This window comes from Diabrotica virgifera, chromosome 2, assembly GCF_917563875.1.
Source record: "Diabrotica virgifera virgifera chromosome 2, PGI_DIABVI_V3a".
NCBI lineage: Eukaryota > Metazoa > Arthropoda > Insecta > Coleoptera > Chrysomelidae > Diabrotica > Diabrotica virgifera.
The window spans coordinates 169,649,650-169,668,780 of record NC_065444.1 but is presented as its reverse complement, the minus strand read 5'-3'; the positions used below and the strand labels follow the sequence as shown (position 1 = coordinate 169,668,780).

Sequence of the window (19,131 nt, the reverse complement as noted above, 5' to 3'; positions counted from 1 at the left end):
CTAGGCGAAACCGAGGGAGAAATGGCACCGAGAGCGTATTTAAGACGAGCGAGGAGAATCATAAAAGCAGTTCTTCTTGACGTACTGAATCAAGAAGAGCTCAATGGGAGAGATGCGACGGGTTGAGTTGGGACTTTGCCGAGGTAGGCGCCTCCGTATTGACGAGGCATTCCGCCGTAACCGTTACCGCATTGAGCGGTAGTGGCCAGTGGCCACCTCGGATCTGGAGATGGTGAATGGGCGACTGTGTGTCGCTGTTTGATTGTTATCGCATTGGATTGAAATGCGATAACCTCCGAGTCTGAGTGTGTAGATAGATTGATTCCGTAGAGTGTGATTGCTGTTATATATAATATAGTATTGTGTATTGTATTATTCTCATATTGCAGAAGATAGAATCATATTTTATTTTATTTATTTTGATCTGTATAGGAAATATATATTTACTTTGGTTTTAACCTGTGTTTTACTGAGTATGTCGTCCTGAAAGAACTATATCCGTCACAGGTAAGCTTTGTATTTTGGTTAAAGGTTGCATGAATTTAACCCAAGTAGCAATTTGTCGACACGACAACGATGTCTACCGCGTGGTAAAGTTTTGTTACAACGTGTGACAACGTTGTTATTGCCTAGAAGACGACCCTATTCTGCACTAATTTGGTGGACGACTTTTGAGTTGTCTTGACGTTGCCTAGGCAACCTATGTTTAAGCAACAACATTTCGCAAGCGTTGCATAAGACAACTAAAGCGACAAAGAGTCGGACTGGTTATGTTTTTTTTACCTATATTTTTAACACCTGTATGGTGAATGCGAAAACCAAAAAGTAAACTATTTTGTTATCATATTAGGTATTTAAATTAATATAAATACATAAAGGACTTTTATAGACGCATCTCATATTACCGTCAAATATGGATATTTCACCTTTAAAAAACACACGCGCTCCTTTTTTATGCCCTTTCTGGCAAAAAATATGCAAATTTAAAATAATCAAATTTTAATATAAAAGCCCAAATTTATGTTAAAGATGTTCTGTATAAATTTAATGTACTGATGGTGCTTTTAATGGTATCAGAAAATGCGTGCATTTTTTATACTTTGTGTTTTTATTTTCTTTACATCCCAAAAAATCTCAAGTAAAACCCAAAATGTCGCATTTAACAATATTACTGAAAAATACCTTATTACCAACCCTAGACGGATGAGACAACCCAGAAGTCCGATCGGCAACCAAACACGGCCGGGCACACTATCCCATCCATGTTAGAACGCACCCTCTTATAGGGTGACAGAGGTCATGTGACCAGTGTCAAGTAAAGTGCAGCATTCTCCTTAATTTCCAACCCTATCTTTGTCCGATGGCGACAAAAGGTAGTAGGTTGTAGGACCTATTCTGCTTCATATTTAAAAAAAATGGAGAATTTCCAGCCAGATAAAATAATAAGAAAAAAGTGAGGTTATAAAGTAAATTTTTTTCTCTTCTGAAGTTGCCTGCAAACGTGTCACACGTCTCGAACTATAGCTCTAGGGTCGTGACAGACAACTACGGAGCCGGACGGAAAACCTATGGGTGTAATTTAGTTTAGCATAGATAACGTTTTTAAGTCGTTGCGATTGTTGAAAAAACTGAACTATGATATAATATGTAGTTGTCATAATGGTAATAACGTAGTTGCTCACATAACTAAAGGTATTACTTAACGTTGTAACATCGTAATGGCATCGATAACAGGGGTCGTTGGCCGAAACAACTGAAAATGCACTCGTCTAACATTATACATATATACATAGTAAATTTTTTTGTACTGACAACCAATGCGTCTAAAAATTGCTACTTGAGAAATGTGCATATACTTACTTATCTTTCAGAACAGCTATATGTAAAGGTGTATTTCCAGAGCTATCATTTACATTCACTGATTTTCCCCTTCTTACTAAGGATTTGACTTTATCATAATCTTCTTCTATAAGTGCTCTTAAAACGCCGTACGCTAATAATGGGTCTTCATTAATGCCTATATCATAATTAAAATAGTGTCTGTCCTGAAATATTAAAAAAAGATATTGGAAATGGTAATAGTATATTATGCAACGAGCATTTAATGATGGTCATTATGAAGCGAGTATGAGGGATACGAAACGAGCCGCCTAGCGGCGAGTTTCGTATAGAGTACGAACTTCATAATGATAATTAAATGCAAGTTGTGTACACGATACGATTTTTTCTATGATCATTCACAACCAAAAATATATTCAAATTTATTAATTTTGTAACTATACTCGTATGTATAACGAAATTATACTCATAGTAGCGCTAAATGGAAATATGTAATAGAAAACAATTTTATTATTAGTAAATGGATATTTATAAAAATAAACCAAAATGGATGACAATTTTATGGTAACATAGGTATTTGCACGAAATAATACTAAATCAATAATAAATAATCATTTTGTTGTGAAGCAAAACAAGAGCCGTCTTATTTTGTTTAGTTCATAGAGCGCCAAAAGCAACTAGTTTCAGCCCCTTTGTTTAAAATAGAACTTTAAATGAACTTTTCCGATTTTTTAAACTATTGATAATATTTTTAGAATAAAAAATCCTCCTAAAATTTTATATACTCTTATTAGAATTCGAAATATTTTTACGTAAATATACTTACTTATAAGTAAAACTCACAATTAACAATAATATATTTTTTCAAATATGAGTCAACAACTTGGTTCTATTACAAAAAAATATAATAAATTAACTATAGATAAACACTACTTTCCTATAAAACAGAAATAACGAATTCTTAAAATAATGCACTAATGTACTGAACAGATATCAATAAAAATAACAGAACAGATAAGAGAAAATCTGAAGCAGATTTGTCAAAATGACAGTGACAATTTCTCTGTTTTGCCTAATAGCCCGATCAGGGAACACAAAATTTTACGAAAACCTCCAAAAAAAATAAAGGAAGGATGAAAATTTGGAAATAAGTAGTTGAAATTGTCTATTATTATATAAGAAAAAGTTTACAATTCTACATCCCTCCATTTTACAAAAATTGGGAAATACGCCCTAATAGCACAAGGACGTCCAATGGACGTCCATTGGACGTCCTTCACGGACTTTAGGGACGTCCATTGGACGTCCGTTTTCGTCCGAGGAACGTCCTTTATACGTCCTATTTTGGTCCAAATGTCGCGCTACCGAACGTCCATTGGACGTCCATCTAAGGTCCGAGGGGACGTATATTGGACCTTAATCGGACGTAATTTGGACCTTGATCGGACGTCCTAGGGGACGTAAATTGGACCTTAATCGGACGTAAATTGGACCTTAATCGGACATAAATTGGACCTTAATCGGACGTAAATTGGACCTTAATCGGACATAAATTGGACCTTAATCGGACGTAAATTGGACCTTAATCGGACGTAAATTGGACCTTAATAGGACGTAAATTGGACCTTAATGGGACCTTAATCGGACGTAAATTGGACCTTAATCGGAAGTAAATTGGATCTTAACCGGACGTTCTAGGGGACGTGAATTGGGCCTTAACAGGACGTCCAATTTTGGTCCAAATGCCACGTTGCCAAACGCCCAATGGAGGTCCACTTAACATCCGAAGGGACGTTCGGTGGACGTCAATTGGGCCTTCATAGGACGTCCCAGTTTGGTCCAATGTCTTGCTGCCGAACATCCATCTAATGTCGTGGGAAATAAAAAATATATTTTTTAAGGAACTTATATTACATCTTATATTAAATTACAATTATTGGATATTACATTATTTACATTAAATTACAATACACTTCTCCAAGAAATTAACGCACCACCTTAAATATGGGGTATTTTTGATGTCTCGTATTTCCTAAACCTGTTGTTTCATCTAAGTGATTTTTTTATAATATTATAGCCTAGGCTATAGGTTACCTCCTTAAGCTTGTCATGCACAGGGAGCTATGCTGTAATATATGTACATTATATCATATCGCTCTCTATAGTAATGAGTGAGCCTGCAGACAGAAAACAAATGGTTCCATATGTGCAGGCTCACTCATTACTATAGAGTGCGATGTGATATAATATATATTACAGTATAGCTCCCCGTGCATGACAAGCATAAGGAGGTACTTAACCTATAGCCTAGGGCCTAGGCTAGAATATTATAAAAAAATCACTTAGATGCAACAACAGGTTTAGGAAATTCGAGACATCAAAAATGCCCAATTTTTAAGGTGGTGCGTAATCGGCTGTATATACAGGGTGTAACAAAAATACACGTCATAAATTAAATCACATATTCTGGGACCAAAAATAGTTTGAATGAACCTAACTTACCTTAGTACAAATATGCACATAAAAAAAGTTACAGCCCTTTGAAATTACAAAATGAAAATCGATTTTTTCGATTATATCGAAAACTATTAGCGATTTTTTATTGAAAATGGACATGTGGCAGTATTATGGCAGGAATATCTTAAAGAAAAATTATGGTGAAATTTGTGCACCCCATAAAAATTTTATGGGGGTTTTGATCCCTTAGATCCTCCCAAACTTTTATGTATGTTCCAATTCAATTTTATTATTGTGGTACCATTAATTAAATTCAATATTTTTGTTTCTTAGTATTTTTCAGATAAGGCAGTTTTTATCGAGTTGCGACTTTTTTTTTAACATGTCTACATAAAAATTTTATGGGGGTTTTGTTCCTTTAAACCCCCCAAATGTTTGTGTACGTTCCAATTAAACTATTACTGAGGTACCATTAGTTAAACAGAATGTTTTTAAAACTTTTTTGCCTCTTTGTATTTTTTCGATAAGGCACATTTTATCGAGATCTGGCTTCTTTTTTAATATGGTTCAAAATATCCCTAAAAATGTAAAGCATAAATAAGTCTGCATATTATTACCAAGTCTCCATAATCGTACTTAACCATATACAAATATGTGGTGGATTTGACAAATATTCAAAATATTTCGATAAAAATTGACTTTTCGAAAAAGCAATAAGAGGCAAAAAAGTTTTTAAAACGTTGTGTTTAAATGGTACTACAATAATAATTAAATTGAAACGTGCACAAAAGTTTGGGGGGGTTTAAAGGAACAAAACCCCCATAAAATTTTTATGGGGTGTCCAAATTTTACTATAGTTTTTTCGTAAGATACTGCTGCCATAATAATGCCACATGTCCATTTTCAATAAAAAATCTCTAATAGTTTTCGATATATTGGAAAAAATCACTTCATCTTGTAACTTCAAATGAATGATAAAGGCACAGAGACTTAGATGGCGAGGTCACATTGAAAGGATGCCAAACATGAGGACTCCAAAAATGGTACTAAACCATTTCAAGAAAGAGAAGAGGAAGGCCGAAAAATAGATGGAAGCAAGAGGTCGAAAAAGATTTGGAAAGAATGGTGCTACAGGGTCAGAAAAGAAAAATGAATAACAGGAAGGAATGGAGAAAAATCACATATCAAGCCAGAGAAGATCTCAGTACATAAAGAAACGTGAAAATGAAGAAAAAAAACAAACTTTTCAAGCCATGGGCCTCTAAGACCCTTGGTGCTATTATATATATATAACTTCAAAGGGCTGTAACTTTTCTTGTGTGCACATTTGTACTAAGGTAAGTTAGGTCCAATCAAACTATTTTTGGTCCCAGAATATGTGATTAAATTTATGACCTGTATTTTTGTTACACCCTGTATATATCTACATACTTCGTCTAATTTACTAACTGTTGCGTGTCATCCGCGTCGTAGCCTGTGAGGTCGCATGATACCAACACGAAATATTTAGGCGGTAGCTGTGTTCTTTTTTAGAATCACTTTGCCGAGTACACTGGAATTACAGCCACTAGACATATTTTATTATATACGCGTAGAAATAATATTTGAAGATTTCTATTAATGTTAACCTAAAGAAATACACAATAATATGTTTCATTTAATTTGTATAAATGGATTATAAAGCGTTTTTATGAAGCAGATTTGTTCGGATCACACTGTAACTGTAATCGAACGAAGGTGACATTTTAGAATAAATTGGTAACATTTATTTGACAGTTACGGTGATGACACTTCATATTTGTTTATATTCTTTACTATAAGTATCTGTTTTATTTATTATATTTACTGTTTTTATTATTTACTTTACTATAAAAAGATCCTCTACTATAAAAATATAAATTTCACCTAATTTTATAACGACTTGGAATAATCGAGGTATCTGACAACTTTTTTAGTTGTTATTGTAGACATACTTATACAAAGAAACCTACCGGCTTTTTGCCAAGAGTTCGGAGCCGTTTTTTAATTATTAACAATGCAGTGCAAAAACTCTTGCACTGCAAATCTTAAAAGATTATAACTTAATTCTTGTTCTCTATTTCTTAAGTTTTTACTTATTTACATTGAATATTAATTTGTTTTGTTGTATAATCCACGTTTACAATAATTATGTGACATATTTGATTTAAAATGGATTCAGGATCTTTTTATACTTTGGCAACTATGTCAACTTAGATCTCTGGCGTAGATAATGACTGCGTTCACCAGATCAGATGCAAACACATTCACAAATGCTTGCGCTTTGATTCTAAACTTGTTGACAGCGAACTGAACGGATGGTTGTTTAGGTTAAAATTTGACATTTTGCTTGCTTGGTTTGAACGTAACCTAAAATAAATTTTTTCAATAAATACGTTTTTGAATTTATTTTTTTTATTAAAGGAAAAAAGAAAATTTATTTAATAGATAATAACGTAGCAGAATGTCTTCAGTAGCCTTTATTTTATATATAAAACCCTTATCAATATATTTTACAATATATACAATTTAAATTCCCGCCATATTTCAACACGTTTGCAAAGTTCAACTTAAATATGTTATGTTTGCAAAAATGGCGACCGCTTTCCAAACATGTTTGACGTTAGCAAGTCGTTCAGAACCATAAAGCGCAAACTGATTGCCAACGTTTGCATCTGGTGAACGCGCCCAATGACGTGCAACAGTAAGTAAATTAGATGGACTGTAGGTTATATTTGGTTCTTGGGACATCAAAGTATATTTTTTAGACATTCTTAGTCACTGATGTGACATACCTCCGATTTGTTTTTTCATGAGTTTTGTAAGAGAGACTAAAAACTTTTTTTATAGTCACCTCCTGTTTTCATATATTTTTTGACATGTTTTGTAGTAAATTCAACTATCTATTTACTACAAAACATGTCAAAATTTACATGTGAAAGCAGATGATCCTAAAAATGGTTTTTCGTCTCCTACAAAATTCATGAAAAAGCAGATAGGAGAATTATTGTACATTACAATTCTCTGATGTTTGGGAAAAAGGGCTTAAGTCAGAATTGCACATCGATAATGTTTTGATGATTTCTACAGTACTGTAGTAGATTCTACTGTACATACAGTTTACATCTACAACAGTTTTTTTCTGGTCCAGAAATCATCAAAACATTATCAATGTGCAATTCTGACTTTTTGCCAAACATAAAAAAACAATCTGGTCATAACTGACCAATGAGCAATTTTAATTTAACCTAAATTACTACTGTTTCTTAAAATGAAGAGCTTACCCCATAGCGTCTCTTATCTAATCTAACAAGATCGTGCACTATTCTAACATACACAGGCACAGCACACAAGCACTATGCTCCGTTTTTCACTATCACCTATCACTCAAACTAGTTCAAAAGGATTTGTCCTCTTCAATCTTCTAGTTTGCCCAGTAGTATCGAGGAGCTGGATTTCCTCGATATTCTTGAACTTATGAAGTTGATGCTCGTGACCCTGCTATCTTCTTGATATTTGTTGATAAAGTAATAACTTATTATGCATGGACAATGTGGACTTTCTTCCAACTAGCCAATACACTTTTTATATCTCTCTTTTGCCTTTCATAGCCACAAGGCTATACATTTCCTTCTTGGTTTTTTTTTGTAGGTCACTTTCAGCTGATTCTAAAAAAAATTAAAATGAACGGTAATTTTTCTATTCTTTACAATTAAAAATCAAAAGAAATAGGTACCTATTTACAGGTAATAATATGCATGTATAAATGATTCGTTTCATAAAGAATAAAGAAAATTGAAAACGGATTTTATAATACTTACAAAATTGTTTAAACAAGAGATCTAGCCAGAGCCCAGAGCAAAAACTAGCAGACAGTACAGCAAAAAAGCCACTAATTTCCATTTCCCACACCCCCTTATCGATGCATTTTTTTCCAATCAAAATTTTTACTTTACTAAATTTTTAGGTTATCGGTTATGTTATGAAAATGAAATGTGATGAGCAATGACCACGAGACGCTACATAGATACTCGCGCGGCAAATTTGAAAATGAACGCAAATTGAACAGTACAATAAATGGCCTCTCTTAAAATCTTGTAATGGAAAATTTTACCCCTCCAGGAAGACATTGTACTATGTTCATAGAATATCTTGTGGTAACTTTCCACCCATAATTTAATCAGATAGATGTTCACGGAATAGAACGGTAGTACCTACATTCCTGGAATGTTTTGTGTTGTTAGGATTAAACTTTTATTTTATTTATTCTTGAATATTTCCTATTGTTAAACATTGTAACCAATAATTTACAAATAAGATTTTCATTACATTACATAAAATCAAAAACATTTTTTGGATATTAAACTATATAGTTTGTTTATAATTGTAATAATTGTATATACAATTTTGAATTAAGATTTAATCTTTTCGATTTAAACTACAGTAAAACCTATGTTACCGGCCCCCTGCAAACACCGGCCACCTGTACTAACGGTCAGTTTAAAAATTCCCCAAACCAATTACAGTAACACCTGTCAGTAACGGCCACTAAAAATGAAAAAGCTATTGGCCGATATAGAAAGGTGACCGGTATTGCCAGTTTTTGTAGTCTAGATATAATTGGTTTGGGGAATATTTAAACTGGCCGTTAGTACAGGTGGCCGATTTTATCAGGTGGCCAGTAACACAAGTTTTACTGTAGGTATATCTAGACTACAAAAACTGGCAATAACGGCCACCTTTCTATATCGGCCAATAGTTCTTTCATTTTAGTGGCCGTTACTGACAGGTTTGACTGTATTTCATTAACGTAAAGTTAACGCGTAAGTTAATATTTTATTGAATTATTTTGCTATTTGATCCCGTAATTGGTATAATGTGTCCAATATAATATATAAGCGTTCATAAAACGTCCGTATTTCGTCCAGTATGGACGTCCAAAGGACGTTCAACGTCGGACGTCCAAAGGACGTCCATATTTATTCCGTCCGAAGGACGTCCAACGTCGGACGTCCAAAGGACGTCCATATTTATTCCTTCCGAAGGACGTCCAAAATGGGACGTCCAAAGGACGTCCGTTTATAGTCCATGGACGTAAGGACCAAAAATGGACCTATTTTGGACGTCCAAAGGACGTCGTGTGCTATTAGGGCGTGGTGAAAAATATTTTCTCGTGAGTGAAAAAATATACGTTCAAAATAGACCCGGAATTGGATAAAATGACTAATTCTAAGCAACTTTTTTTCTATAGAGTTTTTTCAATAAAATACTTTTCGAGGTATTTGCGAGTGAATATGTTCATTTTTAACAAAAAAAAAACATGTTTATGGACGGTTTTTCGCAGATAACTCAAAAAGCAAGTATTCTAGCGAAAAAAAGATTCTTAGTAAAAATATAGCTTATAAAAAATTGAAAAAAATGTTGTACACGTGAGGTCTGCATACCCAGTATAAGCAGAGTTGCAGCTAATGAAAAGTAGGTTCTTCTTCGTCAAATTCCAAAACGAATATTTCAATGTGAAATAGCCAAAAAACTGAGCACTTTTCGGGGAAAATTCATTATAACTTTAGTGTTTAAAAAAGGTTTATTTTTCTTTTTTTTTTTAATTTCTAACATTAAAAATAAGTGAGTTACGCTCAAAATATTGTGGGTCCCTTTTATTTTTTGGTACAAAAATCGTAAAAATCACCCCCTAATTAGCTTCCCAAATAAAATTAATCGTAACCGCTTCACAAGTTACTTTACTTATGTATTGTTTATATTATTTATAAGTTTCATTGGTTCAAAGTGCTCAGTTTTGAAAAAAATTGGGTTTAAAATAAAACATTTTTTTAAATTTTGAAAAAAAATGCGATTGTTCATGGAATTAACTTAAAAATTATTAGTAATACCAAAAATCTTAAAGAGTAATAAAATGTACGTTTTGCTTTTCTGAATATTTTTTCTTTTTTGTTTTCTTGTTATACTAACATTGATTATGCTATGGCTGTTCAAAATTTGCCTAAACTCGTGATTAGTTACTCTTTCAAGCCATTTTAACTAGAGCTTTTTCAAAAATAAGCACTACAGATCATATAAATAATACATAAGTAAAGTAACTTGTGAAGTGGTAATGATAAAATTTATTTGTGATGCTAATTAGGGGGTGATTTTCGCGATTTTTTTACCAAAAAATAAAAGAGACCAACAATATTTTGAGCGTAACTCACTTACTTTTAATGTTACAAGTTTTTTTTAAAAACAAAAATAATCCTTTTTTTAAACACTTTAAAAAGGTTGAAATGAATTTCCCCGAAAAGTGCTCCGTTTTTGGGTTATTTCACATTGAAATATTCGATTGGAAATTTTATTAAGAAGAACCTAATTTTCATTAGCTACAACTCTGCTTCTACTGGGTCTACAGACCTCAACCCTAATAACACAAAACATTCCAGGAATGTTCCTAGAAGGTACACACAGGACATTGAAAACATTCCTGGAATGTTCCCAAAAGCACACGAACGTCTCTGGAAAGTCCCAGGAAAGTGCTGTGTCAGCATTTTAAACATTCCTTGAATGTCTTGTTGGAACATTCCATGAATGTCTACGAATGTTCTTTGAACATTCACAGTATATTGTTTAGACTGAATGTCTTGTTGAAACATTCCATGAATGTTCTTAGGACATTCAAAGTATATTTTTTAGACATTCTCTGAAATATATCGTCAGTGATGTGACAATACCTCCTATATGTTTTTTCATGAGTTTTGCAGGAGACGAAAAACATTTTTTACGGTCACCTCATTTTTTCATACTTAAGTTTTGACTTGTATTGTAATAAATAGATAGTTGAATTTACTACAAAACAAATCAAAAAATATATGAAAGCACGAGGTGGCCCAAACAAGTTTTTCATCTCCTACAAAATTCATGAAAAAGCAGATAGGAGGTATTGTCACATCACCGACGATATACCAGAAGTACAGTAGGAAAAATGAAAGAATACCCATGAACTAACATATAAAACACGCTGTATTTTCCTGTCACCGTGTCACACAAAAAACTGGTCAGCACAAGTACATGTAATAATTATTGTTACTTGCACTGGACAATTTTATTTGTGACACGGTGACAGGAAAATACAGCGTGTTTTATATGTTCATTCATGGGTATTCTTTCATTTTTCCGACTGTATATTATGTAGCCATACCAAATAATACATCCTTGATAAATATAAACATTTTTATTGCACAAAATCTTGTCATATATTTTTTTCCATAATCATCACTACGATGACGATTCATTGTATTGAATTGTTCATTAGAATTACAATCTGGTCATAACTCTGACCAATGAGCAATTTTAATTTAACTTAAATTACTACTGTTCCTTAAAATGAAGAGCTTACCCATAGCGTCTCTTATCTAATCTAACAGGCACACAAGCACTATGCTCTGCTTTTCTAACCGCACTATTCTAACATACACATGCACACAAGCATTATGCTCTGCTTTTCACTATCACTCAAACTAGTACAAAAGGCTTTGTCCTCTTCAATCTGCTAGTTTGCCCAGTAGTATCCAGGAGCTGGATTTCCTCAATATTCTTGTAGGTACTTACGAAGTTGTTGCTTGTGACTTCCAACTTTACTCCAACTTTAAAAACAAATCCAGCTGTAAAATATTTATGTGCCTGAAGGCTTTTGTATGCTTTCATCTATAATATCTATAATAGTAATTTGGTGGAATGCACTTTATGGTAAAATCCAATTCTGACTGAATTGTATATGGATCTAAATCCCCAATTATTTTCAGCTTCAATAAATATCTAAAACAATAAAAGAAATAATGTTATTGCTTGCAAAATTCATCAATATTGATAAATATCAGAGAAAAATGAACATTGATAAAAATTGTTTGCCCTACCTTTCTCCAAACATCTGGTGTCTCCAATAATAATTTCCTTAAATAATCACTTTGCAGTGTGGTAAAGTTTATAAAGTTCACAAAATACAGCAAACGAAATCCAAATGAATCCAAAATATGACGATAAACAGTGAAATGATGAAATGAAATGATATTACAAACATAACCTCTGTAACCTGTATGCCATGCCAACCAGAACCAGAAGTCACGTGGTTTGGATTGCCTAAATACATATACACGCGCAGCAAATTTGAAAATGAATGCAAATTGAATAGTAAATGGCCTCTCTTAAAATATAGGACATTAGTAGTATGTTCATAGAATGTCTTGTGGTAACATTACACGAATAACTTAATCAGATATTCACCGAATGTTCCTTGAATGTCCAGTACATTCAAACATTAATAGAACTTTGATAGTACATTCCTGGAATGTTTTGTGTTGTTAGGGAAGCATACACCATTTTTTTCAGTTTTCTATAAGCTATATTTTTGCTAAGAATATTTTTTTCGCTGAAATACTTTTTGAGTTATCTCCGAAAAACCATCCAAAAACATGTTTTTTTCTGTTAAAAATGAACATATTCACTTGCAAATAACTCGAAAAATATTGACTTAGGGAAAAAGCTCTATAGAACAAAAGTTGCTTAGAATTAGTCATTTTATCCAAATCCAGACTTATTTTGAATGTATATTTTTCACCTTTGAGAGAGGGGTATTCCCCTCTATTTTTGAAAAATTGAGGGGATGTAGAATTGTAAACTTTTTCTTATATAATAATAATAGACAATTTCAACTACCTATTCCCAAATTTTCATCCTTCCTTTATTTTTTTTTTGGGTCAGATTGTTCTTTGATCGGGCTATAATTAGTTATCAGTTATAATCTGTTCGATTTCTTGTTAGAAATAAAAAATTTTAGTAGGTCCAAAATGACACAAAATCTATGCATGGGATAAAAAAGTTTATTTGAAGAAACTGTATTTTTATGTTCTTCTACAGGCTCGTTTTTTTAATATTGTATTTAATTACAGAGTAAGTTCCACATACTAACATATTTCTCAAATTGGGCTCTGTGCCGCTATTCTTTATTATATTACAAATATGTGTGCCAAATATCTCGACAAAATATTCAAAATTACAGCCGCAGTCTTGGACCTCGTTCGTTGCTACCTGTTGATCGCTACTGTTGCCTCTTAAGTTCATTATGATACAGGTAGTGACATCATAATTGATATATTATAGTATGAGAATAGAAAAAAATATATTATCTCATCATAGGCATGATAAATGCCTACAGTCGGAAAAATGAAAGAATACCCATGAAAGATCACATCAATCACATATTAGATATTCAGATTATTAATAATCTATCTCTCTCATTTGTTATTTGTCGAAAAAAAAACAGCAAATACAAAATAAGTGATGAATGTGATCGTTCATGGGTATTATTTCATTTTTCCGACTGTAATTGATCAATTTATTAAAAATGACGGGGTCATGTAAAGGGACATACAGTAGGTAGCAGTGTGTCCACTTCAGTTGAAAATATATGTATGGAAAACACAATTTTATTATTAATTTTAAGAAAAAAACTTTACTCTTTATAAAAAGTGCGTCATGATCTAAAACCTACGATGCAACCATCAGATATCAAATTTAATCAATATTATACGAGGTATGTCAAAAAATGTGAATTTCACTCAAGATTAAAGTGCCTTTATTTTTCACAATATTGAAAATTTTTATTACGAAAAGTTATTCACAGGTAAAAACTATGTTATTTATCTAATTAAAATATTGCGGACTATAAAGGGTACTTTATTCTTGAGCGAAATTCATATTTTTTAACATACCTCATATAAAATTGATAAAATTTTGTATGTTGCATAAAAGTAGACCATGCAGAGGGTTTTATAAAGAATCACTTTTTTTATATAGTTGATATTAAAAGAGTTACCATATTTGTAATAAATGAAAATGATGTTTAGCATCCGTAATTTGAGAACAATTTTCATTATGTAATTCAAATTTTTTTTCCATTAGCAGAATGTAATTACTAAAATTAGAACATAGTTTTAAATAACTTCTCATAATAACAATACTCGATATTGTGAAATATAAACTGCAGTAGAAGTCCAAAATATGTCCTTAATTGGATAAATTTACTAATCACAAAGTCAATAATTTTTGAGTTATTTACCACTAAATCCATTATTTGCCATTAACCACGTTTTTAGACGGTTTTTCGCAAATAGTCCGTAGACCCAACCAGTAGAAGCGGAGTTGCAGCTCCTGAAAAGTGGGTTCTTATTCGTGAAATATTTCAACGTGAAATAACCAAAGAATAAAGAACTGTTCGGGGAAAACTCACTAAAACTTCTTTAAAGTATTTAAAAAGAAGCTTTATTTTTGTCTTTTGCAAATTCTAGCATCAAAACTAAGCCAGATATGCTCAAAATAAAGTGTTTCCCTTTCTTTTTGGTAAAATATCGTGAAAATCGCCTTCTAATTAGTATCCCAAATAAAATTAATATTTACTTGTACATTTATTGTTCATCCCACATAAGAATTTCATGTTCTTAGTAGAATCATAGAACATACTTTTCAGAAAAAGTATATACTGAGAATATGCGTAATTACCATTGGGAATGTGCAGAGCACATACTGAGTATATACTACATTACAGTACTTAAACGTTCTATGTATATACTTAGAATGTACTACCGAACTTCTTTTCAGTATATACTAAGAATATACTTTTTAGGATATTCCAAGGACGTGCTATAAACCTATTTATATACCTAGAACGTACTACCGTACATCTTTTGAGTATCTGGGAAGAATATACTTTTAAGAATATCCCAAGGATGTGCTATATTGCTCAGAAGTGTGTTTTCAGCATCACCTAATCTCATCTTAGGTTCTACTGGTTCTACCAAGTACCTAGTTACATATTCGAATTGCATATGAGAATGTAGTTAGTACATTCTACAATATTACTTAAACACTAAGTATAGATAAATTTTAATTATTTATTATAAATATTATCTAAACTAACCTATAAGTAACTAAAATTTATATACTTAAGTATATGTACTTACCTAAGTAATATTGAGTTACCAAAATAAATCATATTTTGAAGCACCGCAAACAAAATAAAGAGATTATGTATGTTCCTAGTCCTACTTCTTTTAGTACTTTATCGTTCGCCTTCATCCTTAACACTGCATAATTAAGGCTGTATGACACTATGCATTTTCTTGTATCATTTCTAATATCGTTTCTGATATCGTTTCTTGTATACATTTTCTTGTATCATTTCTTGTACGTACATTTGTGCCCTGTATGACACTATGCAAGTTCTTGTATCGAAAACTGTATGAAATTCGGCACGTGATTGGTCGAAATTTTGTTTGTCACCCTGTCACGTTACATTGGTATGGTAGTACTGCGTCTACAGCTGATTTTAAGGATTTTATAAAATTTATAAACTTTTAAAAACAAATATTTTAATGTTATAATAACTAGAATTTTTACGTTGACTGTTGATTATTTGTGTTTTTTATTTTGTTTTGATATTTGTGCTAAAATATTTGCATTATAATTATCTTCAGTTTGATCCAAATTGGAACTATTGTATTTTCCTCTATTAAAAAATTATGCAATATGAAACCCAAAGTTATTCTAAATATATAGTTATTAGTAGAACAGTAGTCCATACCAAACGGTATATTAAGTATCAATAAAATATTTATAAATAATACCTACAAAACACAAATAAATTAATCAAGACATAAATCATATGATCTCATGTTCAGCCGCCATTATGACATTTAGAAGTTTTACCAGCAGGTTTTACGTTTTTGCTCTTTGCGCAGAAATTGGCGCAGTTATTGTACAAGAATCTGTGCCTGACACAAATTCTTGTATCGTTTCTGATATCGTTTCTTGTATCTGTGTATGACACTATGCATTTTTTTGACATATCAGAAACGATATTAGAAATGATACAAGAAAATGTATAGTGTCATACAGCCTTTAGACACAAATGTCTGTTTTCGTTTTTATATTTTACCGTTGCGTCCTTAATCCCTATTCAGGTAGGAAATGGTCAGAATGAGACTGGCCGTTTGCAGTTGAATGGGATGGCCCATATCACGTCGATATAATTCCGATCCGATCTTTTATAAATACTTGCTTTTACGATCTGGTAATAAAAATTGTGGATGGTGTATTCTTTCAGTTCTTTGTAACTGAATGTACATAATCCAACGATGTAAAAATACTCATGGTAAACTCGAAATGGTAAATTCATTTCAATTATGAAAACGAACATTTTTGTATCGTTACATATAAACTACATACATAAATTTTATGAATTGTTCTATAAATAACAAAGTTAATTATCTAGGTCTGGATCCCGCGTATGAAAAAACAGTTGATTAATAGCAAGCTGAGTATTTGTTAATAGTTTAAGGGTGTCTAGTTGGATATACTTTGATATATGGGAACACTGGAACAGGGGCAGTTTTAATTGTGGAACAGTTTAAAAATTTGGAACGGTCAGACCACGAAAACGGCACATTTATTTTGTCCGACAGAACAGACTTAAACTCTCCGAACAGAGAATAAACTCTCATGCAAAAATCAGACTGCTATTTATCACCTGTCATAGTTCCTGTCATTTGACATATTCCTCATGTTCCACTCATTAAAACGCCCATTTGGTGATAAATAGCTGTCTGATTTTTGCATGAGAGTTTAATCTCTGTTCGGAGAGTTTAAGTCTGTTCTGTCGGACAAAATAAATGTGCCGTTTTCGTGGTCTGACCGTTCCAAATTTTTAACCTGTTCCACAATTAAAACTGCCCCTGTTCCAGTGTTCCCATATATCAAAGTTTCTCCGACTAGACACCCTTAGGCTACTAACAAATTTTCAGCTTGCTATTAATCAACTTTTTTTTCATACGCGGGATCCAGACCTAATCCATAAAGCTAACATTAATAAATATAGTTATAATATTTTTAAGATATTTTAAAAGTATGTATGTACTTATAAGTATGTGTTAAGAATATACTAAAATATACTTTTCAAGAGTATTCGATAAAGATATATTCTAAGACTAAACTTTTACGAATATTCTGAGATACTACGTAAACGAATGTGCTCAGTATATTCGGTACGAGAATTTTCTTTGAAGTATATGCAAAGAACATGAAATTTAGAATGTTTTTTAAGGTAGGTGCATGCTATGCATGTACTACGCATATACTAAAAAGAATATACTCCGACGAATGTTGGTAGTAGATGCTTTGAACATGATGCGAACATCATTGTTATGTGGGATATGATCTGAAAATTTCACCGGTTCAACGTGTTTATTTTTGAAAAAGTTGTAGTGGAAAGGATTTGAACGAGTCACTAATCACGAGTGTATGTAAAAATTTTAACAGCCATATCTTAACCAATTTGTGTCTCACCAGAAAATAACTATCCAAACAGTTTTAAAAAAGCAAAACCTATACGTGTTCTTGTTCTTTGAGATTTTTCTCATGCGATAAAATAACTCCATGTTATGCGATAAAATAACTGTTACCCTACCCAAAACGGATGCCTATGACGGGTATCAGAAATTCGCAATTTATGGAATCGATTTATCTCTGAAGGATAAATAGGCGTACCAGTTTTCGTTTTTCTAAATAGAAGCGTTCTGGATGTATTTAAAAGAATTAATTACAAGACTCCAACTTCAAAGAGCTCTAGCTCCATTATGAGGCATTTTCGGACTAAGTGATTTGGGTGTTTGGATTAAACCCTGATATTTAGGGCCCAGGAATCTACAGTTGAAATATTTCCAATTATTAATGAAACACCCTGTATAATCCGTGATCAGAGCAGTAGCCACTTTCTGTCACTTGCTGTTGCGTGGCGTAAATTTACGACTTATTTCGTATATGTATTATAAGATTACGCACGGGTAAAGAACCATGGACTCAACTGTACTTCTTAAAAAACACTGCTAAACTACGCCACTTCCTACTTCCTACAAAAATACCCACTAATAACAAACGACAAGAATAGTGGCTAATATTAGTAACTAACACATCTCTCTAGTGTACACTATGTTTTATAATTTAAACTTACCACTTCCAAGAATAATTCCTCCTCGAATCTATTTCGATTTCTACGTGAAGCCATTAATATAGGTGTATTTTGAAATATGTATATTGACACAGAATTCATGTGCCAATCTATTTCGGTTAATGTCTAAGAGAAACACTACTTGTTAGCCAGGTATTGGAAAGGGTCCAAAAAACTATTTGAAATGATATAGGTCAGTAATTTTTATGTGTAAAAACTTATTACATATGCCGTTATAACGTAAAAATCAACAAGAATAAAAAACCGCTAAGCGCCCTAAAAATGAGTGGCGCACACGATATTCCAACTACAAAAGAGATGATATTGTTCGTCCACTATACCTTTTCCCATGCTTCACGATTCATCTTCAAACAAATTAAGTCAAAACGTAAAGTGAAACGAACGTTGATGTGTATAGGGCTTTTCATTTACAGTCATTTGTTTCGAGCTTCTGTCAAATGTCGTATAATCCGTGTATATTAATATTATACACAGGTTATACAACATATGACAGAAGCTCGAAACAAATGACAATCGATGAAAAGCCCTATTCGCACCGTGCGTCTCCCCTCTAACATTGAGTCTTATGAGATTATTTTGTTAAACTTGAATATTTTATTTTCTAGTGATAATAAACGAATACAAATTGTTAAAATTCATAAGTTATTCTTTTATTAGTGTCATTTATAGTTCAACAAAAGTATTTTTTGTCGTTAATAAAGATTTATTGATCTAATCTGCGATAGTGAGGTTATATAGGACATATCGTA

At 32.3% G+C, this 19,131-nt stretch overlaps 1 protein-coding gene across 1 annotated transcript in view; it reads right to left on the bottom strand.

Moving 5' to 3' along the window:
* LOC114333555 (putative ankyrin repeat protein RBE_0921) overlaps positions 1 to 18,612 on the bottom strand; it is a 43,116-nt gene extending 24,504 nt beyond the window's left edge. The window contains exons 1-2 of the mRNA XM_028283443.2: positions 18,365 to 18,612; positions 1,861 to 2,045 (exon numbers count right to left, since the gene is read on the bottom strand). Of these exons, the coding sequence (XP_028139244.1) occupies positions 1,861 to 2,045; positions 18,365 to 18,463 (284 nt within the window). The 5' untranslated portion in view covers positions 18,464 to 18,612. The remainder of the gene's footprint in view (positions 1 to 1,860; positions 2,046 to 18,364) is intronic.
* Between the last annotated feature and the right edge of the window lie 519 nt (positions 18,613 to 19,131).